The 27,670-nt window shown below is 45.4% G+C and overlaps 1 protein-coding gene across 10 annotated transcripts in view; it reads left to right on the plus strand.

The window, feature by feature from the left end:
* The window catches only part of ANKS1A (ankyrin repeat and sterile alpha motif domain containing 1A), a 106,846-nt gene that overhangs the window by 34,387 nt on the left and 44,789 nt on the right, over positions 1 to 27,670 (plus strand). For 8 of the 10 annotated variants that reach the window (XM_054803514.1, XM_054803515.1, XM_054803517.1 and 5 more), the window contains 8 exons: positions 1,308 to 1,604; positions 2,292 to 2,367; positions 2,646 to 2,747; positions 4,038 to 4,133; positions 4,237 to 4,433; positions 6,231 to 6,323; positions 10,209 to 10,326; positions 17,296 to 17,867. In XM_054803514.1, the coding sequence (XP_054659489.1) occupies positions 1,308 to 1,604; positions 2,292 to 2,367; positions 2,646 to 2,747; positions 4,038 to 4,133; positions 4,237 to 4,433; positions 6,231 to 6,323; positions 10,209 to 10,326; positions 17,296 to 17,867 (1,551 nt within the window). Of the gene's footprint in view, positions 1 to 1,307; positions 1,605 to 2,291; positions 2,368 to 2,645; positions 2,748 to 4,037; positions 4,134 to 4,236; positions 4,434 to 6,230; positions 6,324 to 10,208; positions 10,327 to 13,130; positions 13,292 to 17,295; positions 17,868 to 27,670 lie in introns of those variants that run through there. The other 2 variants (XM_054803521.1, XM_054803523.1) reach the window with 2 other exon arrangements.

Here is a 27,670-nt window from a genome sequence, read left to right on the forward strand (position 1 = left end):
GTTCTGCAGTGTGGTTGAGAAATGGTGCAAAATATTGACTGTTCTACAAGCTCGTATCCAAAAAAGCGCATGTGCTCTCAAAGCAAAAGGGAAGGTATTTTGATCAAATTCAGTTTCTAAAGTAGTACTACTAACTCCATCGAGGCAAGTACGTTCTCTGGTGATTTTTAATGGGAACTGTTCTTAAAATGACAACTTCAACCATGATTATTTCAGCTAAAGTTGAAGTCTGTAACAGTTTGTACTAAAGTTTTTTTTTGGTCAGATTGTTAGATAAGTATTTGTTTCTAAAGTCCTTTAACAGAAATCCCTCTGTGTATAACACATAGTAATAAAACTAGACACTTGAGGTGAATTTAATTTGAGAAAAGGCTCTTTTAAATCTGGTGATGTTTCTATTTTGCACCTGCAAGTGAAATGTGTTAGGTTGCTTGTCTTTCAGTGCTTTGCATTGCTGATTTTTAACCTGACAGATGCCGCATGCATTAATTGGATCTGGCTTTCACTGTGGAGGTGTTCTCTTGTCGCTTGGACATCTCTTCCCTCAGTCAACCTGAGACCTTGACGACAAGGGCTTGTTAGTGGAGTAATCTAATTGCACTGCTTTCTAATTCACAAACTGCCCATAACTTAATGCACCCTTTCTCTAAACCTGCCAGCTTGCGAGCTTCAGAATTGCAAAGGTGGAATGACTGTTATAATCAGGATAAGTAGGATTTGAAACAATTGAAGTTTAAATCTAAAATTATGACGATTAAGCTACAGCAGATAGAATTCATGGTGCAGTTTGCCCATCGTATATTGCAGCCTTTTATTTTTGTGGCACCTCAAAGTGTGGGATGCTGCCAACAAATAACAGACTGCTTTCCCCAAGTGCTAGCAGAATTAATGGGAATCCAGATGTAGCTCAACAATCCCTTAAACTTGAGCGTGGTCCCTTGATTTTTGACCTCAGTGCTTTGAAAGCAAGCTATTCCATATATAGCACCTATTTCCCATAGAGCAGATTTCCCATATCTGCGTAAAGCTTATTGTTCTGAATGTTTTTGAAGCTTTTACTGGGTGGGTCAGTTGATGAGTTCCTGGGGTGGGGTGGGGGGGAGGGGGATATGTCTGTGCCTGGTAAATGGCTAGTGAGGTGGTGGAAACACTGTTCCAGGCTCTGTTTCAAACTGGGCTCTCTGCTTCCCGACTGCTTTTTTTTTTTGTCTTGTTTTTGCATTTAAACCTCAATGGTTTGAGTGAGGCATGGAGCAGCTCTGTTCTCCCCTGTTTCTGACACGCTGGCATTTGTGACCCCCTCCCAGAACAACGACAACGAGACGGCGCTGCACTGCGCTGCGCAGTACGGCCACACAGAGGTGGTGAAGGTCCTTCTGGAGGAGCTGACCGACCCCACCATGCGCAATAACAAGTTTGAGACTCCTCTGGACCTGGCCGCGCTCTATGGGAGGCTGGAAGTCGTGAAGATGCTCTTGAATGCTCACCCCAATCTTTTAAGCTGCAACACTAAGAAACACACTCCCCTGCACTTGGCAGCTAGGAACGGTCACAAAACTGTAGTCCATGTCCTCCTGGATGCCGGCATGGATAGCAACTATCAGGTATCTCTTGTGTCTGTGTGTGAAGGGCTGGTCTGATTGCTGGGGGACGGAGAACCCCTGTAGTCACGATAAAGAGCTCCACCAAACCCTCTTCCCAGAGGAGTTTCATCCCATTGATGAAAGATGAACGATAGCTTTGTTTTGCTCTGGGCTGTATGTTCAGCTCTTGGTTGCTCTGAGAAGCTGCTCAGAAGGATTCTGGTGCTGTGCATGCTTTGCGCCTGCTCGTTAGTTGGACAGAGCCCCAGACACGTAGTGAGGGAGGAAAAAAGCCCTTTCGCCTAAGTTATTCTGCCCTGCAATACTATGAGCTCTTGATAGTGACGGAGGCAAGCTGTGTCTCTCTTCTTATCAAGCCACTTGTGAATATGCTGTTTTCACAGCAGTATTCTCTGTGTGGTGGTCTTGTCCTTCCTTTTCAGGACATGACCTCTTGCTGAGCTGTGGAAAGGCTTTTCTTGGTCTCTAACCTGGGCTCACATGACTCTCTGAAGACACCATCCCCATTTTCCATTCCGCATTCTCAGTGCTGTAATAATATTGATAGTCTGTCCTCAGTTGTAGATATTGTTGCCCACACTTTGTACATGATGCCATATATTTATTGCTTCTGTAACCTTCTAAAACACGCCTCCATCACCATTCCCCACTGTCTACCGTCATGCTATTTTTCCATTTAATTTGCAGACTGAAAAAGGCAGTGCTTTGCACGAAGCTGCTTTGTTTGGCAAGACAGATGTGGTACAGATATTGCTGGCTGCAGGTGAGAGAATGATCCCCTTTTGAAGCAATAACGTGGTGATCCCTTCACCCAGAACTTGAGGAAACCCCTTTATCGTGGCAGCATGTTTCTCCAGCTATCAAAGCTCCTCGGAGGGGGTTACAGGAGAGATGTTTGACTTTAGATCTGCCTCTCTAGAGCAATTTTTAGCTCCCCCCAGTGATGGTCACAAATGTTGGATCTGACTCGATCAAAGACATGAATTTGCACATAGTTAGAAAATATCCTTGCTTTTGCCTTCTGTACACCTATTGCCATAGGTATTGATGTGAACATAAAGGATAACAGAGGCCTGACAGCTCTGGATATTGTGAGGGAACTTCCTTCTCAGAAAAGCCAACACATAGCTGCACTTATTGAAGGTAAGTGATGTAGCTCTGTGCATGGGCAGGAGGGAAAAGTTTGGGGTGCTAACTGTGCCAGTGCAAGTACAGGATTTTGTTCTCTAGTCCTGGAAAGTGCTGAAAGCAAAGCAGCTTCAGGCCAGGTCTGGTCCCTTGGTGATAATCTTGCAGGTGGTGGAAGGAATGATGGTTAAATGCTTCGATGAACTGTCTCCAGACCAAATGTTTGCAGGGGGACTTCCGGGGGGATTTAGGGGGATTAGCTCCTTTGCTGAAGGAGTGTGGCATGACTTTTACAGTTTAAATGGGCTTAATTGAGCTTTGTTTAACTCACTTTAGAAGTTAATTAAAATTAAGGACAGCCTAAATCTGCTTGCAGAATGCAAAGTAATAGCTTTAGAAATGGGTTTGGATTAGCTATCCTTTATGTGTCTGTGCAGGCAAATAGTCATCCACAGATCTTACATCCTACTCCTCGCTTCATTGTGAAGCTTGGGCATGGATTTTGCAGATGAGATTTACAGAAAAGGCCTTGATTACTTGTGGTTTATAAAGCAGCTTGGCCCATTGTGTCTGTCCAAGTTAGCGAATTAAATGTGGCATCTTAGCTAAATTCATACCTTGTAATTATGCTGTCTCAATTTCCTCTCAGCTGTGGGGAGAAAGATCAGAAGCATATGCAACTGGTGTGCATTATTCATGCTTAGTATTTGAGAACTTTATAGGTTCAAAGCACTTTGCAGACTTTAAGCTTTGCCTGTGAGGCTGGTAGGCATTATCTCTAGTCTGAAATTGAAGACAAAGGTGGGCTTTAAAACTGAAGTTCTTGCAGGTAAATACTGTTAGTTTGCTCCTGCATGAGATGTTGCTGTCTGATTTTATTCACGTAAGCTTAATGTTTCTGGCTTTGCCCATGGTTAGGGGACCACAGCTAGAATTGATTTCTCTGTCTTATGACTCCAGAAGACCAGACTACTTCTCTGTATAGTGATGTAGCTTGTGTATACAACATGAAGTAATCTGCTCCATGACGTTGTGTCCATACAGGAGCATTTTGCAGCTTTCTGATTAAAGACTCTGTAAAAGTTCAAAGAACCATCCTTAACCTCATGCATATGATTAAAGAGGCTGCCTGCTTCTATTCTGGGATATGAGCTGCAAGTTTTAATAATGTACTTTGGTTATTCTTCTGGAGACTTAATAAGCTGACAGTTGGCCTTCCATTCACAAGGGAGGACATACCATATGCTGAAGTGGCCATAAAAGTAGATTGACATAAACTGACCCTGCTGCCCCACCTCATTGCAGATTACACGATTGGGAAGAAAAGTGCCAAAGCTGCAGAGAAGACTCTTCAAGCACCACTTGTTCCAGCCACTGATCCCGTGTGCCGGATATCTCAGGGTAGGCTTCTGCGCAACACAGCGGTCACTAGCACTCTTGTTCCTCCGAAGAACTGAGGGCAGAAGCCCTGAGTGATGCTCTTGTTTCTCTCTTCCTCTCACAGGTGACGTGGAGAAAGCAGTGACAGAACTGATCATAGATTTTGATGTGAACCCAGAAGAGGAGAGCCCATATGAAGCTTTATACAATGCAACGTCCTGCCACTCCCTGGACAGCCTTGCCAGTGGAAGATCTTCAGATCGAGAGTCTGTGAATAAGGAAGCGGAATCAACTGGTCTGAAAGCAGCAGGAGTCAGGCCTGTACGTAGCTATGTGTGTTCATCTCTGCTTGCCTTAGCTCCATTTTCATGATATTTGCAGCAGGCTGCCAGCTAGAGGAAATCTTTAAACCCATCCCTGACATTGATTAGAGCAGGCAGGTACCCCTCCTTTTTCACTGGCCCATTCACATAACCTCTGTTATGTTGCCCCCAAGTAGCCACTTCTACATGCCTGATTTTCACCTAGTATGGCATCCTTCTGTTTTCTGGCCATTGAATACCGGTGCCTGCAAGTTTTGGTTTGTCAGGACATTGCACTTAGGGCAAACTTCTTTGTCTAGAAGAAAGCCTTGGAAACGTTTGTGTGGAGCATTTTTCTGATCAATCTTGCTCTCTGCTTTGCCCAAGAGAAGGTTCTCAAGAAATTATCTTTAAGAATATCCTGTTGGAAACTAGTTGGCAGCGGAAGTGGGGTTTGTGTGTATTGCAGACATCTGTAGAGGGTACTCAAGGCTTTACAAGGTGATGCAAAGCTCCTGGAACTGTCTCCAAAGAACTCTTCCTCGCCTTCCGTTAGTTGCATGTGCTGCCCCCTTAGCAAATAGTGGCAACACTGCTATGGGGCAGATGGAACGTGGCTTTGCAGCATGCTGCGTCAGCATCGGGGTTTGTTTTCTGGTCGGTTTTACAAACCCTGCTCCGTGGATGTATTTTTGGACAAAAGGCAAAGCAGCGATGAACAATTAAACTGCTGGTGGTACTATAACCATGCTTCCTCTCTCTCTGCAGAGGCACATCCTTTTTCCTGTACTGTTAGCAAATATAGTAGAGACAAAAGCTTTAGATGACTGGCATTTCAGCCCCGTCTCTCTTTAGGGGATGCAGTATAAGGTGCACTATTCTGTTATTAACTAAACCTTGGTGGCTTATACCCATCTATGTACTGTTCTGTGTTAATTGCGCCTGATGTGAAATAAGCTCAGTCCTATCAGAAATAAGAAAAGACGAGAGGCTGAAATGCAGTGAAAAGGGAGAAGAGACACGTGCTCCAGGAGCTTGCTGGAGTTTCTCCCAAAACTTGTCGAGTGTTTTGAGTGAACGGTTTGCTTCTGCCATCTTTCCCTTTGCCATTAGATGGAGCTGCTGCAGGGCGGGAGATGGCCCTGAGATGTGTTTAGCTCTGCATGAAGACAGGGCAGTGCAGCTCTTGCTGCCCACAGACCATCTTGGGATATTTGAGGAATGCAGTGCAGCATTGTCTCTTGATCTCTAGGGGTTTTCACTATAAAAGGTGCCTCTGGAATCACTTATGTTACTGTGTCATTAAGACACATGTGCTGAGTCTTCCCTTTCTTCCTATTTGCACAAGTTTGTTACTGACCTTCACTGCGTAATGCTGTGCCATTGAGATTACCAGTCTGGTCTGAATGAACTGCCTTGAGTAAGGAAGCAATAAACCTGTGTAAACAGCACCTTCCACCCCAGCAGCTTCATTCTCCTGAAAGCACAGTCGGTGCTCACGTGGGTCTGAGATGCGGAGCGGAAGTGGGTGGTCTGTTAGCAGCAACAGTGCGTCCACAGGACTGCAGTACCCCGAATCTGCAGAAAGGGCTCTCTGCCCAAATAGGTATCCTGCTGGAGAGGAAGAGGAGGAGGAAAGGCAGCAGCCACTGCTAAGCTCTGCTGTTAGGGCTGAACTTCTGCTCCACCCAGATTAATTTGAGGAGGTCGTTACCATGCTGCATTCACAGCAGTATGGATGGTAGTGGAAGTTGTTGGAAGCAGAAGGGGATGTGCTTGAACAGAACGCAGTTGACAGTGGTCTTCTAAACTGCAGAGAGAACGTCCACCGCCGCCTGCCAAGCCTCCACCTGATGAAGAAGAGGATCAGCATGTGGAGAAGAAGATAGGCCATGGCGCTTCCTGTGAGGTACGTGGGACTTGGTCTGGGATGTTTTATAAGAATATGGTTTAAAGAACAGTTTTAATAATTTGAGAGGAGCCGACTATGATATTACCTTCCTTGCAAATCGGGTTGTGAATGTGAAGTTTTCTTTTACTCCAGCATTGCTGCTGTCACTTGTCATGGGAACTTCCTTTGTGCGGTTCTTCCAGGGCACCTCTGCATTGACCTTTAGCCTTACTTTCCTATTCTTGGCTGAGAATTCCCTTAGGAAGAGATTTTTCTGAATCACGTTGTGATGTGGACTGTTTCCCACTTGTAATGATCCCACCAAATGCATCTTCACTTGAGACTGAAATGCAGAGGGCCGTTGCTTCCTGCTTCCTCTTAGCTTCCAGCTGTGGAGGAGATGCGTGGGCTTGTGGGTCCCACTGACGTGTACAGGGATCAGGGGCTTGAATTCAGCTGAGAATCTGGCCCAGCATATGTTAAAGCTGTCTTCTGCAGAGGTCAATGCGTGTGAGCTGCTTTTCGATGAAACTAGGTCTCTCCTAATCTGCATTGTTGCTCCTGGGCTTCCTGTTGCTCATTTTTATTCACCTGCCTGTGAACTTCAGGTGTGATGGCTCTCCGGGAGACCTGTGTATGGGGTGTGTTGCCATGGCAACTTCCACTGACACCCAGGAAAATCTTCACAGCAAAACCAAATCTTGTGCATTTCTTTGCTTTTCCAAATGCAGTAGGTTGTATGTAAAAGTGGAGTGTGTGCTGCCTCGAGCTGCCGGAATAGACTGCACGTCACCAGATGCTTTGCTGTGAATGTGTCGATCTGCTGAAGTTCAGATAAATGTGATCTGTTTTCTCAAGTATGTCAAATCTACGTGAGACATGAGTAAACGTTATTTGCTTTAATAGAACTGACGTTTTATAGAGAGAATAAAGCTCCAAACAGTGCATAAACAGTAAAATTGAAACGTGAAATTGTGGACTGATCTTTCCACTGCTGTTAAAACGGTTTTGCAGTGTGTGATAACCAGTCCCGTGGCCGGCTCTGGGCAGAAGAGAGCTGCATAGCAGGTCATGGCATCATTGGGAAGCAGAACTTGTTCATAATGATAAACACGAGGGAGGGAAACATGCATTGACTGATCCCACTGAGTTATCTTGCCATATTCAATTATAAAACACCTGCTGCGTTGTCCTGCCATGAATGGCTTTGGAAACATGATCTGTTAAAGGAAATCTTGCTGGCAAATAGACTTGTACACAAAGTGACTCACTGGGGAGATCTTGATTTGCAACCAATTTCATTGATATAACTTCTAGGCAGCGTGTGTCGCTGCCTGGAAATGACCTTCTAGATGTACCGATAAGGCAGTTTCTTCTTCTTTGCTTGCTGCTTCTGGGGTGCTCTGCTTTTCTGACTCTTGCCCATTATTTATCATCTCAGTACATGTTTTCTCTGGGTTGGGCAGGCGTGAACAGGAATACGCTTAGGGAATGCTGTAAACATCTCGTTGCAGCATCCTGATTGCCATCCTCTAGACCTGCTCTCAATTAAAGCCAGGACAGTTAGTCATTGAATATTCTGGGGCTGGGCCAAGCTCTAGTTTCAAAAGTAGTCTTTTTATTCCCTTGCCAAGATGGGGCTATCAGTCAAAGCAGATGTGTATAAACAAGAAACTTTTTAACTTTCATCATGGAAAAACATTAGTACAAACAGGCAAAAGAGCTGATTGTTTGGAGGTGCTTGAGTGTTGCCTTTCACTATCTGCAGAAACCTTCTGGGTTTGTAGCTGAATAAGAGTCTGTGCTGTCAAATTAAACTTCAATTTCATTTGTTTCATCTCTGGAAAGGAAGTACAGACAAAAGACAAGGTACCGTGATTGTTTCAGCAGTTTGGTCTGCAGCTCTGCTGGGGGAGGAGAGAGAAAGGAGCTGAGTTACCCTTTAAAAAGTCTTTCGAAGTCCACTGCTGTGGATTAAATACACTTTCAAGAGCATGCTCATTATTAACAGCGCCTTATTTTTTGGCTTTGCTAATAGGGAATATTTACACATGCTAGCCAACATGTATAAATAAATGAAAAACGAATTGGAAGAAAGTTTTATTTTGATTTTGTTACTCCTGGTTGCAGAGCCTACAGAGCAAGCATGGTTCTCCAGCAAACAGTGGTCTTCATTTTGAGTGAATTTGAACCTGAAATTATATTTAAAGCTTGGAAGGATGAGAGATGGAGAAAACAGAGTGTAACCAGGCCTATAAATGCATGCACAAAAGTTTACAAAGCAAAAGGTGGGAATTTTGTGCTGCTAGGCAGCTACTGCCTTCGAATGCGTTCAGCGCATTTGAAAGAGGACAGCACAATAATCATCATCTGCAGGAGTCTTAGGAGTATACTAACGCCTGGCTTGAGGTCCAGGCTACAACTGTTACGACAGGCGGCTGCTGCTGCGCGGTATTTTTCCAAGATCTCTGGCGAGAGAGCCTGTTACCTACTGTTCCGGTCTGATGTTTTTGTGCCACCATCTGGTCAGAAGTTTGTTTGTTTGTTTTTTTCCTTAATTTGTTCATTATGAGCTCCTTTACCTGAAGAGGAGCAGGTCTGCCTGACAGCTCATGCTTGAAGCAGGTAGTATAAATACTTTCTTTGCTGGACATGGCCCGTTTCCTCCCATTGAGAAAGTTGATCTAAAAGCCAGCTGGGCTTATGCAGAAACAGCACACAGATGTAGGACTCCTGTCTGCACTGCTGACTCCTATCTGTCTTTCCAAGGCTCCCTAAGCTTCCAGGGGTCCTGGCTGGATTGCAGTCAGGTAGGTACCTACTTGTCCTTGAAGCAACTCTGATGCTTTCACTTTGGGGAAGAAATTAGAGGTGACGCTTAGTCCGCTGTCTAGACGGCGGCAGCTCCAGGAGTCTGAGCAGTATGAGAGTCCTCCTTGGGGGAATGTTCTGTTCAGACCTGTTCTTCCCTGTCGAGGCAGCCAGTAGGGATCACTCGCTTTCTGGCCTGGATTTGACCCCACAGCGGTTGGCTGTAGGCACACATGGCTCCTGGGACAGAGTTGCACCAACCTGCCAGGGTCTGGCCAGGAGATGGTGCTGAAAGGCAGCTGACCATGCAGGCACAGTGCCACCAAGCCCAGTTTAGCCCCATTAGTACTGGAATGGCACCGTGGCTCTCTAAGGATATGGGATGCCTGTCATCCTTGGCATTGGGGTAGACTAACACGTGCACGTCTGCAGCAAGACTCATTTGGATCCTGCATCAAGACCGCATCCCTGCACATGGCTGGTGGCTTTCCAGAGCAGCTTGCTGGAGGGTCTGCCAATATTACAAACAAGCTCTAATCAGAGGCTTTTTGGGATTTAAATGAGCACAATTGCTGCTGCACATCCTGAGGTTAAACTGAGTTTACACAGCGTTGCCTGAGGGCTCTTTAGTCCTACATACGCTGTGCATCCTGAGGTTAGAAATGCTAGATCTGAGAAGGTGGCTGGGATTTGGGCTTTTTTTTTTTCCCAGCCATGTCCTAATAGGGCCAGCAACTAAATAGTGAATGACGATGCAAATTCCAATAGCAACACTAAGTCTGAGTTGGGATGAACAGGAATAACGGTCTCAGCTCTTTTCCCCCGTCCAGGCTGTCTGCAGACCTTGCGCAGTGAATCAGTTGTTCAGTGCTAGAAAGCTGTCAGCAACCTTAAATACTAGAAAATAAAGGGGATCTGGTTTTTGAGGGTGAAAAAAAGAAAAGAGTATTACACTTTGGATCACACTCCACAGAGAAGGTGTTGCCTCTGCCAATTCCTTGCTTAAACCATGGCATAAAGAGGCCTTGTGCTTTATTGCTGGGATAAATAGCATTGCTTTGTGGAGCACTACATTATGCTGTTTTTCATTAGGCCTCTGTTGCACGAGGAAAGAGCAGGGGAAGTGGAGCTGAGGAAGAGGAACACCCTTACGAGCTGTTGCTTACAGCAGAAACTAAAAAGCCAGTTGCAGTGGATAGGAAAACAAGAGGTAAGTGACCATCCAAAAAGAGCTGTTTGCTTAGATGCATTTAAGGAAAAAATAGAGGGCAAAGAGTAACTAGAACAATTAAACTTTGTTGGGTGGGGTGGCTGGGGTCGGGATTGCAATTGTTTTGTTTCCTGGTAATCATCACTTTTTATAAAGGAGAGATCTAAATGTTCCTGTACAAAATGTACACGGAGGAAGGGCAGCTCTGCTATTTTGACAACTAAGAGATTGCAAGGACGTACTCTGTTAACTTAGAAAATAAGCAAATCTTGTGCACAGTCGAATGCAGAGGGGTGGAAGGCTGTGCCGTGTTGTTACAAGTGAGATGAACCAAGGCAAGCATTTAAATGAACCGTAGTCTCCATCCAGCTGAATTTGAAGACCTGCTGGCGTTGCATGTTTGTATCGGCAGATGATTGGCCCTGCTATCCTGGTCTTAAAATCAACATCCCATTGTGTATTAAAGCTAATTTGAGATGTAAACTAACAAAGGAGGAAAACAAACACGTGTAGAACAAGACCCTTTCTAGAACTGACTGAAAATCCACTATATAGCCAGGTTAAGTATCCAACTAGTTTCTCTTCTCCCTGAGGGACTTTTGTGCTTTACAAAGGATCTGGGAACACCTTGTCTCTTGTGTTGGGCTATTGCTGGGCTTTTTGGCTTTAATTCAACAACAATAACAAAAGATTTGTTTAGCAGAAAAACATCTCTTGCTTTATTCAAAAGTCCTGAGCAGGAATTTGGAAGGATTTAGTTTGGACTCTAAACCTGGAAACATCTCACTTTGAGGATGAACAGAGGATAATGAGGACTTGATGTGATGCCTCATCGACTGCCCTATAAGACCTGCAGCTCTTTTTTCTTCCCTCCTTGCAGCACGATAGCTTTCATTCCTTGAGTCCCGCCGCACTCCTAACTTGTATAGGGTGGCACAAGAGGTCATTGTTTTCCCACCAGCATTTGCCAAAGCCACTCGCTGCCGGAGGCAAAGTTAGGATGCTTGTCAAGTTGGTGCTTTGCAGTCTCGGCCAGGAATAGTCCTTGGGTGACAGCCATTGAAGCAGAAGCTTTCAGGCTATCTTTTCAGTGTGCAGCTATTGCTGGTTATTCAAGTGTGAGCTGTTCCTGACTGCTTTGCTCCTTTCTCTGGCTACCATGTCTAGGCTTGATTAATATGAGTGAAGATGTGTCAGATTAAATAAAATCTCAAAGAAATGCATCTGCTTCTTCTTGATGCAGATCTTTTCCCCTGAACACCTGAAGATGTCGGTACTGTAGGCCATCTAAGCCCCACTTCATGGAGAGGTTGCAGGAAGCATCTTTAGCCTATTAAGGATCCGGAGCAGAGTCCTGTCTTTTAATGTACAGCTAGAAAAATAATAGCTGTGACTTCAGGTTTTGCAGTCTGTGGAAAGTGCTGCTGTGTTTGTAAAAAAAACCTAGAGCCCTTTCCACTGTTTTAGTGGGAGAAATCCAAGGATGCAGTTGAGTTTTCTCATTTTCCAGGACTTGTCCGTTCTTTTAAATGCAATTTGCACCATGACGAATGCAGTGGAGCCTTCAATCTGGTGGAGGTGAAGAGCTGCTCCTAAGGGGAAGAGCCCAGCCAATATATTTCTCATCTCTTGCATTTCTTATCTCCTGTTGCTCTTCGTGGTGGACCTTGAGAAAGGGACACAATTGTTTGCCCCGCTTCTCCAGAGGGTACCAGCTGTTTTCCAGAACATCTCGGAGTGATCCCTAGGGCATGTGTGGCAGTGTCCCCAGCTGGCAGGTCTCCCTATACTGCAGGAGCAGCTGAGCTTTGACAGGGCCCCATGCCATCCTTCACCTGCTGCTTGTCCTCTCGGGGACCTCAGGCTTCTCAACCCCAGCAGGAAATGAGACACTGACTATTTTTCTCTTTCTTTTGTGTTTAGCACTGACTATTTTTCTGTTTTGTGGTGTTCATCCTTGCTTTCTGTCACTGCATTACAGGTTGCTTTTTTCTGCACGTGAGTTTCATAACTGCTCTGGAAGGGTGGATCAGCTTTGAAATCTGCTTTATTACACTGGGGACAAAAGCAAACGTTTCCAGCTTTCGCAGTAGTTGGGGTCAGATGCCAGAAGGGCATGTGGAAGCAGACCTAGATAAGTAGGAAATGCGAGGTATATGCTGTTGGGGGAGAATATGATGCGTTTAGGGAGTAGCAGGGTCGTTTTGGCAAAAAATTAAACGGGCTGAGTGAGGGATTCACTTAATTGGGGTGTTGGAGAATTTTCCCACCTCTGGATCAGAAAGGTCCTGGAGCATCAAAGGCAGCGACTCAATCCCAAGACAAGGAGCAGGCTGAAGCATGGCTTTGAATTGCTTCTTGGCCCTTGATCTGGGAGGCTGGGCTTCTAGATGTTACTTGAAGAGTTCTGGAGGAGCCTTTGGTCAGAAGAGAAGTACTCTAATCCTTGCAGGCTCTCAAGAAGGGCTTTTCAGGGCAGCGGAAAGGCTGAATTTCAGGCATGCTGGTTTTAATGGTGCCTTTCATATGTGATAGCTGCCTTTGTTCCTCTTGCTGCAAGTTGTCTTGTATCCAGTGACTAGATGAATGTGGTATTATCCGCCTGGCTTTGGTTGCCTTTTGTGTATGTTACAGCAGTTTGCTGTCACATGCTGGAGCACTAGGAAAAGTTGGCCTAATGTTTTGGGCAGAGTATCAGAAGTGGTTTGAGCCAAATGCTTTCCCATCCCCTTTGGTAAGGAAACTACGTGCAATCTCATGGATGAAGTCAGGGCATTCAGACCTTGTAATGGGACTTGTAAATAGGCCAAGAGTGGTGAACTGACCGGGAGGAGACTGTACAACTCCTTCTGTGTTCAGAGAGATCCGCTGAAGGATGAATACGGAAAATACTTCTGAGTTTTGATGTCTGTCTTGCTTCTTGGGAGAGTCATCCACAAGTGCTGTCAGCAGTAACCAGCTGCAGGTAGGACTGACTTGGTTCCTTCTGGCGGTTTTTAAAAACTGGTATTTGTTGAGGTTCTGCTGTGCTGCTTCCATAGGAAGCCCAGCTCGAATTCCCTACTTTTGCTTCTCCTGCTAGAGTTTTTCTTTATGGTTGTACTGGCTCACCCAGATGTATGGCTGTGCTCTAAACCAGACATCTGGCCCAATGGTATAAGACAAAACATGCTGCCAAGAGATTTAAAGAAAAATATCTTTTCACAGAGCCAGAGTATGGCTACAGAAGGGTGGGATGGGTGTCACTGTAGGGAATCTGTGGGGACACATGGGTGTTCCAAACAAAGGTTGGAAGGGACAGAAACCTCTTGGTTTGCCCTGAGATGAGCGACAGTGTAGAACCACAGCCCGGATGCCCTCCCTCGGTTTTATCATGGCTGGAGGACAGACCCTTCTCTCGCATCTCAGGTCCAAGCCTACATTTCTGCTGTCAGGATGTATTTAGAAGCTCCTGTGCAGAGTCATGTTAGTGATCTCTCTAAGCAACTATGGCAGTGTTTTATTGTCCTTTCTTAAAAGGGGAATAGGGGGAGCAGTACAAATGAGCACAAGTTTCGGTAGCTTTTGGAGGATACTCTGCCCAAAATGGCTGAGCTGGATGAGACTAATACAGGCGCTGTACACTTCTGGGTTCCACATGCAGTACCTCATGGTGTAAGTGAGCTTTTATTTTAGTTTTACTGCAGTTAAGGGTGATTTTTGCACCTCTAAAGCAGCACCCTAAAGGCCAGCTTCCCTCTCTTCTCTGGCCTTCTATGTCACAGGAGATAGATTTGCATGCTCCTCACTGACAAGTTCTGGCATGATGTGGCATGGGGAGTTTTTTCTATATGAAAGCTTAGAGGCTAGCATATGCCCTCGTCAGTTTTAAGGTTGGGGAGCTTGAGCAAAAAGCAGCTGCAATAACAGCTTCATTCTAATCCAGGGGCATGAAACAAATCCTGCTGATGATATATAGGGAAAGAAATTCAATCGAGACAGGGTGGTTGCAGCTTAGTGTTATGAGTTTAGGGAAGTGCTTCGTATCTGGAATCATCAGGCTGCTGGCAGGGAAGCTCTTGATCGAATCCTCCCTGGGAAGCAGACAGTCTGTGCCCAGAAAGGGGTTCCTGTTCCCATTAGGTGTTGGAAGTTCCTCCTGTCGGTGAAACCTGCAGCAGGCATTGGCTGAAGAAGTTGGGACCAGGTGGATGTCTGTGCTTGGGTATAAAATGAGCTGAGGGAGTTGGACAGAAGTCCCTGGGTTAAGGATGACTCCCCTTCTGAGTAAAAAGGTGTAACTGGAGGAGGATGCTTTCAAATCCCTTGAAGTGCAGCAGATGGATAGAACTGGGGTCTCTCTAATTTTCTAGCACCTAAATGTTATTTTCTCCTTCTCCAAATTCACTACACCCTGGAGAAATGAGTACTGTTTTTGCCATGAGAAAAGTGATCAGCACATCAGCTGAATCATGTTGGTAACCTATCCCAAGAAAGTCTGCCTTCCCAAGGTGGCCAGTGGATGTTCTGGCCTCTCTGCTAGCCATCCTGAGGCACCTTCACTTGAAACCCCAGAAGGATTCCTTGAAAACCCCAGGATCCCCTGGGGAACCCTCTGCGTTCTGCCATGAGCACCTCAGTGGTAAAAAGGAGTGAGATTGCTCTTCCTGCCTATGGTGGTTCTTCTGTCTGCAGCTTTCAGCACAGGCCTGCATTACATGCTCTGCAATGTCTCCTTCAAGATGTTCCTCACATCATCTGTGCAAGTGCTGTTGCCCTTGCTTCATCCCTTCCTTCCCTGGCAGTTGCCTTGTGTATCGAAGTCCTGCTTCATTGGCTCGAGGATGAATGGGCGGCTGTGACTTCTGCTGAACAGGAGCCCTTTTGTGAGTTGCTGGAGCTGGATTTGGAGCACTTTGTTCTGGCTGGACCCAAGTGTTCCAGCACATGGCAGAAACTTTCACCAGCCGCCCCTCTGCCTTCAGCAGAAATGTCAGTAAAGGTTAAGTTGGGGAACAGAAGAAATTATTTCCAAGGAAGGAAAGAGGTTAAGAAGAAAGGCTGTTGATTTTGTAAAAGTTTTCCCCTCCCATCAGGTTAATGTGACTGTCCCGTCAATGCTGTGTCCCTCTTACCAGATTGGTAGCTTTTCCGTATTAATATCAGCCTGTCCTATGAATGCAGCATGTCTGATCTCTTCTAAGGTTTCTCTCCACCATTACAGCTTCATAACTTTAAGCACAGTAACTAAACATGGTCTTGAGATCCCCTGATGCGGCGCTGCTGCTGGCACTCCCTGCCAGCATTAGGAATGATGCTGGTGACTCCACCTGCCCGCAGGGAATGTGCCTCCCCTTGGCAACTTCAGTTGCAGAACTTGTGGTTTATGTGCCCGTGCAAGATAATCAACAACTACTTCATTGTCCTGGAATCTTTAACTCGTAGGATCCAGAATGAAATAAGCCCTCGCATCACTTGATCCCAGTGAGAAGCGAGGTCTGCCAGCACGCTGCCCTGGCAGTTAACCTCCGTTCAGGCTTTTGCTGTTCCTGACTCAGCTGCCAACTGAGCAAGCTGCTTTTAGCATTTCTGTGGAGTAAACAAATGCCTGCGAGAGGGACTAGCTACGCTCATCAAACACAGGGCACATGAAACTCTGGGATCTGAAGTGGCTTGCAAAGACAAATGACTAATTCAGTCCTTTCCTGCCTCATTTCTGGTGCAAGGACAGACCACAAAACCAGATGGGTGGTAGTGTTTGAAAATGACCTGGTGAAGCTTGGTGCTGGAAAGGATGCTTGGGAGGAAGGAGTTGATCTCACTGTTGTTGCTAATAGGCTGGTTTTAGTTAAAGATAAGTAAAATTCATTAGTGTATTTTGCCTCACTGAAATGAGGAATTCTCTGCCTTGGCCTCTGAGAGTTGCTGTCTTGCAAAGCAAGCAATTTCCTCTTCACATGTAAACATCCTCCTTGCATTTCAGAGCCACGTTATCGGGGTGCTTTGCTTTATTGTTCCTTTGCAGTGTTGGTTTTTGGGTCCTCAGACTGAAGAGTGTTTCTGCAGCACTAAATGGAAGTGGTTAATTTTTGCAAGCAGTTATGGGCAGGTATAGGAATCCTTGGTAAACAAAAGTTCTATTTAGCTTTACAGAGTTTTGCTTTTACAGTTCAAATGCATGTGTGTAATGTGACCGAGGTGAGTACACGTATGTCTGTGCACACACTTGGCAATTGGGATCAGTCAATTATTCATGATTTATCCAGGGCCCTGGTACCTGATATTAAAGATGCTGGTGCAGGAGTAGCTGAGTAACAGTGTCATATGTCTGGGACAGCCGGCACTCCATGCAGCGCTCTGCCTTAGTAGATCAGTCCGTTCTGTGTTCAGTGGTTTGCCTGTGAGAGAGAGACTTTTTAAGCGAGTTTTTTTTTTATTGCATAAACTGTTTATTTCTCTCCCCTGAGTAAGGAGGAGAGGTTAAGCTTGGAAACCACTAGGGAGGAAAGCAGCGTGGTTTGTTTTTTTTTTTTGGGAACAGATTTTGGAACTCGCAGGTTGATTACAGTCCAGACGTTTTCCCACCCTGCAACTTGTGCCAAGAGCAGGGAGCGCTGCTCTAAATAACGCTTTGGCCTTTATGGAAACGTATCAGATGTTCCAGGAGCCTCCGTCTCTGCTTCTCCTACCTCACTCGCTCTCTCTGCAGGATATAGTTAGCACTTCTCTTAGCCTTATATAGCAAGGCCTACAGTTAGTGTTAACAGGAATAAAACAACAAGGAGAGCTGCCAGATTGCATAAATCAGGCCAGTGTTTGGAATTTCATAAATGCCATGACTTTGGGTACAAGTTGAGCATGCGGAACAATACTGAACTGTTCTCTCTTTATCTCTCCCTCCCTCGCTGAGGGAGGGCAGGGGGGGAGCTGGAATTTTGCTGCTTCTTCCATGTTTTTAATTCTCCCCCCTCTGTTTTCATCCCCTTGAAGACCACAGGAGGAGCAGTGGTAGCCGCACCCAGGATTCTGCCGACGGCCAGGACATCCAGGTTCCAGAGCAGTTTTCAGGGTTGCTTCATGGTTCTTCCCCGATCTGTGAGATAAGTGAGGACCCTTTCAGGCTCGTTTCCTCCACAGAGAAAGGAGGCACAGAAGCTACAAGCCACCCACCTGCTATGCAGCTGGAGGATGCTGACTTACCTGCCTCTGGATCAGTACGGACCAGCTCTCCAGACCAAAACCAGAAAGTGGTCTACGCAACCATCCAGCACACACACGTCAACCGGGCGGATCCTGAAACTGTAGTCACACCCCACGTGCTACAGCACCCCGGCGGTGCTGAGGAAGAGGGGGACAGAGCTGTGGGCAGAGCCCACCCAGGGAGCAAACCCAAAGCCGAGCTTAAACTCAGCCGCAGCTTGTCTAAATCAGACTCTGATCTTCTGACCTGCTCTCCGACAGAGGACGATGCCATGGGGAGCCGGAGCGAATCGCTCTCGAACTGCAGCACTGGGAAGAAGAGGCTGGAGAAGTCCCCGTCCTTTGCTTCAGAGTGGGATGAGGTAAGGCTGACCTTGCTTAAGAGTGTCTGTGCCAGGAATAAATCTGTACAGCATGAGCTCCTCTCTATTGCTCTGGCCTTCGGAGGGAATCCTGGGTGGTTTTCACTACTTTTACTAACTCTCATATCACATTAACAGGCAATTGCTCACTTGTAAGTCTTTAAGGTGTTAAATGAAAAAAAAAAAATAGGCTTAACTGGAGTGGAGGAGAAGCAGAATTGCAAGAAGTGAGGGGCTTTTCAAAGTTTAAGTTGCTCAAATACAGGGCTTGATTCCTTTTAGGCAAGCCAGATGAGTTTTTACATCCCCAAAATGAGGGAGAATTGATAACAGTGCATCTCAAATCTTTCTGTTGACCTCCTCTTTCCAATTCTTCCCTGTGGACTCTCCCAGCATCTGGAGGAGATGTTTTGTTTCTGGGCCCCTGCTGCGGGGGGGTAAAGCAGTGTCCTGGGTTCATGGGGATGGAAGGAAGAGAGTAATTAGGCTGTTTTGTGTATTTAATAGCTCCTGCTTTCCTCTTTGCATATTTATTTCAGAGGCTGGTTAGAAGTCACTTTATTATAGTACAGGAGGCCTGTGGATAGTTAAATATTTCATGCTCAGAAAGTTGGCCCTAGTGAACCACTCAGGCGAGATTAAGTGTCCCTCTGAAATTCAGCACCGCAGCATTACTGAAACATTCTTTGGAGATGATTCTCTGCTGGTAGAGCAGCGGCACTGCAGAAGAGATAAGCTCAGATGAACCACTCTTTGTGCACTGAAAGGAAATAAAACCCCTGGCGTGGTGCTGGGGGTGTGGAGCTGTGTGTGCTGGGTGCATGAACTTGTGGAACGGTTGTGCCCCTGCTCACCTGTCCTCCATGCACTGAGTGATACTCAGCTGCCTTTGCGATCCTGACTCAGATAAAATCATCTTTTGTGGAAGAGGGGGGAGGTATTCAAAGACACTAAAAGCAAAGCAGGAATCCCTCCTCAGTACAAGCCCATCTTTCAGTTCACACCCTCACTCCCTGCAGTGTTTCAGGGTTGCAAGATATATCTGTTTTCCTCCGTAGCTGTTCTGGTTGTGGAGGCTTTGCTGTGAATTACCTGGGTCAGTTGTACTATGACTGTGAGTGAAAGACTCTGCAGCAGAAGGCTTATTTGAAGGGGCCGGATAATTTTCCCCGTGCTTTTTCATGCCTAACTGAACTGTTCACAGCAAACGTTGAAAGGGAAGGAGCCTTTGGCTTTACAGTGCTGCACAACTTTACTGGTAGCAGAGGTCAAGTGTTAGTGTGCCTGTGTTTCCTCTGCTCGGAGAAATGAACCCACAGATCTGCTTCCCTGCTTGTAAACAAAAAGCATCATTTCCACCCAGTGTCAGCCTAACAAGCCACAAGAGGAAAATCTGCTTTTCCTTCCCATTATGTTTAGGTGAGCAAATCAGAGAAAGAATGTGAAAAATTCACATCTGTCTACAATGGGTCAGGTCTAACTTAAAAAAAATTTGTACTATCAAAACCTGATGGTTTTATTTGTCTTCCTGATTTCTGGTGTAATTTAAACATTTCGTGGAATTGCTTTAATCTGGTTGTGGCTAGAGCACTGATTTGCCTTGGGGTCTCATGGCTGTTGGACCAGCTCAAATGACTCTGGACAGAGGTTTCTCATCTCTGCCTTAGTTTCCCCATCTGTGAGATGGCGATAGCTTCTTTTTGCAGAATGTTTTTGTTCCCACTGAAAAACACCACATGAAGAGAAATATTCTCATAAGAAGGTAGACAAGTCAGCAGCTGGTGATTCACTGTCTTTAGCTTGATTTGCTCTTTAATTTCCAATGACTATATAGAGGCATTTGGGGTCTCATTCTGACTCCAGTTCTTGCTATAAAATATCCTAAAGCAGACTCCTAAGATTGGTAAGAAATGGTAAAGATGCACCTGTGGGGAACATTTGAGGGGTTTTTGCAGTAATTTCTATGTGCAGAAAGGGGCTGATCTGGCTGGTCATAATGGCAACAATGAGATTTAAACATAAATGTAGTGCTGTTGTTGGAGGTTTAATTAGTTTCCTCAATAGGATAATGCAGCTGCTCTGAATTAAATGCAACTTGCAGCCTCTGAATTTACCAGGCTAATATAAAACCTTGTTGAGCTGCCCCTGTTAGCAATGATTTGGCTCTTCCTCTGTGTTGAGGGGAAACAATGGCAGATTTATATGCATTATTCTGTTAATTTTAATAGTCTTTATGCAGGCAACTGAGGAGGAAAGTGATCCATATGCAGCTCTATGCAACACGCAGCTGTAGCAAACAAGCTGAGGATTTTGCCCGCTGGCCCTGCCAGCAGTAGGTGTGTCTGTTCGGGGCATGGGGACTTGGGGAGGGACCTGTTTGTGTCCATGGACAGATGGGATTCGTGGCAGAGGCTGAGCTAGCATCGCTCTGGGCCATGGGCGACTGTGCTCAGCTAGTCTCGCTGACCGGGGACAGCAGGAAAATCTGCTGCTTGGAAGCAAAGGGTCACGTCCCTTCCCCAGCCGAGCGCTGCCAATGCCCTTTGTTGGAAGTGGAAGGTGGCGCCGGCTTTGCCAAAAGGGTGGGATGGGGAAGAAATGATTCACTTGGCAAAGCTTGTCCCCAGCTCCAAGACCTGGCCCAAATAACAGAAGCCGACAGTGCTGCTTTGTGCTCCGTCCTGCAAAGGATGTTCAGCATGTGTCCCGTCTGCCTCCTGACCCTCCGGCTCCTTCATGGGAGCACGAACACACACGTGGTGTCCCCTGCTTGGATAGAAACTCTTTGCAAGCAAGTCAGAGAAATTATAAAGCAAACAGCAATGTATTGCCTAGGGAGAGGAGTGAGGACTGAAAATGCTCGATGCCTCTGAGTGGCAAGCAAGCTAGGGGAGAGGAAGTGTGAAAGGGGGTAGAGCTCTAGTCAGCATAAATACTTGAATCCTCCCAAACTTGGCTGAGGGCTAAAGTGATAAATTTGTTTTTTATAATCGGCTTATAAATATTTAGTGGCCGGGAGATGAGTGTGGCAGTCACAGCGAATTTTGTATAGGAGAATAAACTGTGTTCGTGCTCCTGAAGGAGGAGGGGGGCTCCCAGCACCCCGCTCGGCTGCCAGCCCCCTTTCCAGGGTGGATTAACTCGTGTCTGCTCTGCCTTTCTCCTCCGGAGAGCAGCTCCAGCCCTGCATACCTGTCTGGGTTGATGTGTGAGCCCCGCCGTGGGCAGGCAAACCTTGTCATGCAAAATGGGTACTGGAGTCTCTTGGAGTTTACTCAGCAAACCCTCCCACCCACCCAGTGTGATCCAGGAGGGGCTAAACTGGTTTCTGTCTTGGGGATAAGCTATTCTGGGTCTCTTTGGATGAAAGGCAACGTATACATGTGTAATGTGACTAGTAAGCTGTTTGACAAAGGCTAAGGGGTACGCAACAACTTTGCTTTATTCTGAGCAATTCGTGCTATCTGATCGCTCTCGGCCATGTTTAGGTGTTAAACGATTCCTTCTCCCCCTGCCCCAGCTTCTTTTGCATTTTTTTTTCAGGTCCTTTCATCCATTTGATAGATCAGCGTGTCTGTGCTAAAGAGAGCCTGACCGAGAGGAAGTAAAACTTCATCATGATCATTCACTGAGCTGCCACAGCTCCGCTGGGGAAGCAGCTTCCTGACAGTGAGAGTAATTAGCAGGAGTGTAATCTCCTGGGGGAAGCGACGGAGGGATGATGGCTGGGCTTGAGGATGTTGTCAAATAGTCCTCTAAAAACTGTGCTGGCTTGAGAAGTCGGGCTATGATAAACGCTTTCTGTCCCTTAGATGCTGTCAGGTTGATAAAAGCGATGTACGGGTATTGGGGAGCAGCCTCGCTTCTCACAGGACCAAGCAAGGTGCAAACCCCGAAATGCAAAGAGCAGATAATGGGCTCCATTTGTAGAGGAGGAGGAAGGGGGGGAGACGTTTGGCTTCGGCAAAACGCAGAGATGCTGGGTAGAGTCTTGGCTTCAGGAATTTAGTTTTAGTGCCTTTGTAATAGGTTTCTTACGAGCTGCTGTTCTGCACTTGTCTCCGTTGTTCGTTTCTACTCTGTACCCCGTGCTCCTGCCTGTGCAGCCAGGACACCCTGCTCCAGGGGAAAGGTTTTTATTTTGAGGATTGCAGTGTGGTTGTTCTTGATACGTGTATGATCCAGGAGATGCATCTGTGCAATCTGATGTCACCTACCCGTATCTGCATCCACGTACTGAGCAGAGACGTCTGGAGTTGAGGCACAGTGCTGTTTGAGTTAGCTGCTCTTCTGGGTTGTAGGTGTCAGTAAGAAAAATGATCTGTTAAGTGTCCAGGGGCAAAGAATGAGGCAGGCTACTGAGAATTAGCCTCAGACCTGGCTCCTGACATCCCTTAATCCTCCACTTCCAGCTGCCTGCTATCAAGTAGGTGGCTCCGATGCTGAATTTGTAATGAGCGCTGGGCTCAGAGGTTCCAGCATCAATTTCACAAAATGAGGTAGTTGCTTTTTGTTCTGTCTTTAGGTCTTTTAGGAAGAGATTAAAACTCCTTCAAAAGAAACTTAGGGAACTGAATAAAACATGCATTTTACTTTAGCTTTTTTTAGAAAAACGGAGATGCACAGTCCACCCCTTTGCCTTTTTTTTTCCCAAGTGAATTAGTTGAATTAATGAATATTCTGTAGCTAATTATGGCCCTGGACAACCATCATCTCCTATGAATAATTGCAGTGGTGCTCCATGCTTCTCTGTCGCCGCAGGAGGAATTCTTTCCCATTGGCAGTAACTGCGGATGTGGTGTTTTACCTGTTGCTGACCCGTTTTTGGGGTCTCAATGTCACTTAAGGATGGATGCCAGGCGTAAATGGCACATCTGTCGTGTCTCCCATCACAGGTTTTGAAGAGCTGGGGATCGAGTTGTTTGAGGTTGTGGCTGCTATGGGGTGGCTTTAAATACTTGAGCTCCATTAACCTTGTCAGGACTGCTTGGGTGCTTAAGTACCTAGTGGAATTAGTGCTGTAATTACACACTTACAGTTGAGGATTAAGAACATTTGCATTGAAATGTGAAACTTTCAGAAGAGTTCTTGAAGCAAAACCTGCCACTGCCTTAAAATGACACCCAGAAGTTGAAATTCAGAGCTGCGAGCTGGTGTTGAAAGAAAATGCAAATATTTCGCTTGTTATTCAGGGGGAGAGCTGCTATTTTAGTGCCTGGTGAAATTGCATCTTGTAAAAGCTCAGTGGTTTTTGTTCTGACAAGCTCATACAGCTTACCTGCTGGGTAACGGCTCCCGTATGGCTCACGCTGTAGATCAAAATACTGGCGTTTCAAGTGAGAAACGCAGTTGAGAAAACAATATGTTCAGCCTCTCCACATTCACACCACCTGCAGCACGCAGGCTGGTCATCGCATCTCTGGCTCGCGCAGTCCTACGTGGTCCGAGAGCATCCCTGCCATGTGGGACACAAGGCTCCTTCCTTGCTTGCCAGCAGCCTATGCCTCCTAAAATGTTTAATTTATTCTTTTTTGGTTCAGGTCTTTAAATCTTCATGTTTCACTCACCCTCGGTTTGGCTTGTGGGACCAGGCAGAGCCTGTTTTCAAAGCAAGGTGTGCTTGGCGTGCTTTTCGGCCAACGTCCCTTGCCTAGAGCTGGCCCTCATTCCTAAGCTCTCATTCCAGTTTTCCCTTTATCTGTTTGAAATGTTGTATCATTTTTTTTTTATTATTATTTAGGGAAAAAGCAGTAATGTGGCCAATATTTTTGTTCTGATTTCTGCTATTCTAAACAAGCGTGTCCGTCAGTATCTTAATCGACTTAATTATTGGGCTGATTAATCTATTATCTCCAGATCCCAACGTTTCCTCTTGTTTTTCCTGTGCTAGGGTCAGGAATTCTTACATCATCCCTCATGTCAAATCTCTTTTCCCTTTGCCCCCAATGGTGAGATTTCCTCCATCCTGATTAATTTTTTGAAGTGAAACTTTTTGTGTTTTCACAGTACAGGTTTGCTTTGTATCTATTGCAAATGGCCAGTCTGTCAAAATTATAAACCAATACTGAACTAAGCGAATCCAAGCCAAATTAAGACATTTTTACCAGTTTTATCGGTAAAATTGGTTGGTATTCTGGTCTGAAAGGCAAATGTAAAGACCATGTATACTTTATTCCTGTATTTAGCAGCAAGGCTTAGACATAACAAGAATTATATTTGCCAGCTCTTTGAATCGTATCAATTTATCTGGAACTAGACAGGTATCCAGGGCGGTTCTCCCTAAGGCAGGTTTGCAAAATAGTGAGATGTAGCATCTTATCAGCTACCCTGTGCATGGAAGAGGCTTTCCATCCATGCATTCAAAAGGATTTGTGAAAATGCCCTCAATACAGATCTAAATGCACAATGACTTCTTTCTCCTCTTATTTATAGGTCACCAATTACAGCCTGACTGTGGATCTAAATTAGCCTGTGTGCATCCAGTGTTCTAGGATAATATAACAATTTCAGTCCACTGCTGCTGCTGTGTGTTTCTGTTAACTTTTCAAGTGTATCAACTCAGTATTTCTGAATCAGTTTTTGATTCTTCTATGCAAATTATTCGTGCTCTGACAGCTATTTTGGTTATGCAACGATCTTGTGATTGTTGGCGATTTCGGGACTCTCTGTCAGGAACAGAAACGTCCAGCCTCAGTGTCCTTACTAAATTCAGTCTTTCATTATGTTCTCTTCCACTTTACATTGCATCTTCGAGCACTTCAGAAGCTTTTGTTTTTACAAAAGTGTTTCTGTACCTCTATCTCAAGTCTCCAAGCAGGCTTCACCATCCTGCGTTGCATCCTGCAAGCCAGAGACAACCTTTGCACCAAGAGCCTAACATCATTTTTGGCTTTGTGTGTTGGGATGCAAGAGTATGAAAACGTAGCTGTGAAGACAGTGAATTGATTCAGTATTCTTAAGGGGGTTTTGCCTTTTTTTATTGTGAATTGAAAATAACCAGCGTCCAGCCATTTCACTGTTACGAGCAGATGCACTGTCGCACTTGGCCATCTTTCTTGTCATGTTAACGTCGACTTTTACTGGGTGTTTGTCAAAAATCACTGATATTTGGAGTGCTCTGAAACTGCAGATCCACCACACACTGGTTGTGAAATAAAAATATATACCATAAGTTCCTTTCCTTTTGGTATGTGTTCAGATTTGTAATTTTGGGATTTTGTACAAAAACACAGACTGGAGAGTGGTATGAGGCAACAGTCCCTGATCCTGATCCAAATGAGTTTCTCGGAGACCGCATTAAGCCATAAAATGTGCGCGCCTTTATCGCTAACGAACAGTTGCAGAATGTCTTGTAATAAATAACAAATTCAGTGAGTCCTCACGTTGTGTGTGGAAAGCACATGCTGCTGGAGGAGGATATAGCATGGAAACTCTGAAGTTCAAGTGTTGAAATGCGCCTCAAACAACTGACTTGCTTTTGTAGTTTAGGTTGGAATTAATAAATTGAGCATTATGTTTTCCAGGCCTTTGGTATTTGTTATGCTGAGTTCATAACACAGGCTGGTGTATCTTTTGTATATGCAGAATATATTGAGCAATGAAATATGAGACTTCTGCTCTATGGGATGGTTATGTTGAGAACATAAGCTGAAGCATCGTAAACTAAACCAGAAGTGGTTTATGTACTGTCACCAATCTCGAAATGAGATTCATGGCCCAGATCCAAACTTTGCAGGACTGCAGTTGAGCTGAGCATCCAGCAGGTATTGTCCCAGAACCTTCTCCCGTTCTTAATATTTGCAACTCCATCCCTTTCAGAGAACCTGGTGGATGCTGCGATCCAGCCCTCCCTCTGCTCTGAGGATGTATCCCAGCTGGATCTGACCAGCCTTGCTTCCACCTTCAGGGATGGAATATCTGTTAGTCATATTAGGTATCCATTAACCAAAGACTTTTCTGGGACAAATGCCTTAAATCACTTGTCTTGCATCAGCCTGATGAACAGGGAAGCAGGCAGAACCTAATTGCTTGTTAAAGCAGCACCTGCTATATTGTCTCCCAGATGAATGTCTGCACGCAGTGTCATCTTGGCTTGCCCGTTGGCTTTTAGGAAGGCCGCCTTTCTGCTGGCTTTGGCCCCTCTGTCATTACCTGCACTATTGTCACGTCAAACCTCAATTAACGTGAATCTGCAAAACGCTTGGAAGCTGCAGCGAGTTCCGTGTGCGACCCTGGGTGCTCGCTGTGCTGGGCTGCAGGCTGGAAAAGCAGCAAGTGCTTAGAGGTGCAGCTAATAAATGTGAAGCAGCATGCCAAATGTAGTTGGGCTTCATTTCGATATGGCTGCTGGGGAAGGCTGTGTCTTTTCACCATGTGTTTCCTAAACTTGAAATGAGAAGCAGGAGTTGGGCCAGTGCGATTACCACTGCATTGAGAAGCCGGGAAAATGTAGAAGTGTCAGCTAAGGGGCTGTAAATTGCCATTTACAGGACTTGTGGTGGTGTAAATTGTGGTGTAAATTAATTTTGAGATGCTCAAAAAGGCTAGTTAAAGCTGGTTTTTCGTTCAGTCCATCACTCTTGTGCAGGGTGTTGGTATTTAGCACTGTTGTGCAATTCTTTCTTGAGTCATTTGCTGACCTCTTTCGTCCCCTCCAGACTGTGTACTGCATCTCTTGAGAGATGATTTCGCAAGTCAACAATTAAAAAAGAAAATCCTAAATCTTGATGAAATAGGTCTGCTTTTTTTTTTTCCTCTCACCAACCCCAAAATAACTTGTTCTTATTTACTAGAAAATCCATAAAACAGTTGGAAACGGCTAGCAGCATCTTGTGTTCGTAACTGTCTGACACAGACTTTCAACCGTGATACTGAAGGTTGGGAGTCGGGCTTTGTGTACGGGAGGGATCATCCTTTTCAGGCAGCCGTACAGCTCGTGGCTGATCTTGCCCTTGCTGTATTTGGGGTTTGTTGCTGTGGTATTGGTGCAAAATGGAAGTATCAGATGGAGGCGTCGTGCACTTCCCCAGCATCGTCCATTGACCTTATTTTTCTCCCCTGCTTTTCAGAGCTAGCCCGTTAGGCTGTAATGAGGCTGGTTGCTTTGTCATTGGGGGTGTTTGTACTCAAAGGGGTCTTTAAACTGTGGAAGCAGCTTCTCTGGTTTTTATTTTTAATAATTTTAAACCAAATTTGCCCCATCCATCAGTTGTAGAAACTTAGAAATAATGAAGTCTTAACCCTTGACACTTACTTGGAATTGCAGAAATTTTAAAATACTGATAACCTTTAAACCCAACTTTATAAGTAGCTTTCAAGAATAAAATATGCTGCTGGAACTGTTATCTTGTCTGCCGAGCTCTAGCCCCAGGCGAGTTTGTACAATAGGTTATGAACCCTGTAATAATAAGGATTTATAATGGGAATCCTGATATATTCTTAATTATGCTTATGCTGCAGGGTGTCATTATAATGCACTAATACCATACATATGGTAGATAGTGTGCCATTTGTTTCTGTGTGTTTTTATTTAATTACAGACTTTTATCTGAATAACTATTGCTCAGTGTTTCTGTTTCTTTGACGCATGTGCAGGCATGCTATAGCTTATCTTCATTGTGATCAGGCTTCTGGACTGGTGATTTTTAAGCTGCCAGTTTGGGAAGGGGCTGCGGAGGAAGCAGAAGGCATTGACCCCATGCAGGGTTTTTCCTGTGTGCAGAGCTCAGAAAGAGATGAGCAATCCCGTGTGGTACCAGAAATTGTATCACAGAAGGTAAGCTCAGGAAGCACCAGGCAGGACA

This window comes from Grus americana, chromosome 25 (genome assembly GCF_028858705.1).
Source record: "Grus americana isolate bGruAme1 chromosome 25, bGruAme1.mat, whole genome shotgun sequence".
Taxonomy (NCBI): Eukaryota; Metazoa; Chordata; class Aves; order Gruiformes; family Gruidae; genus Grus; species Grus americana.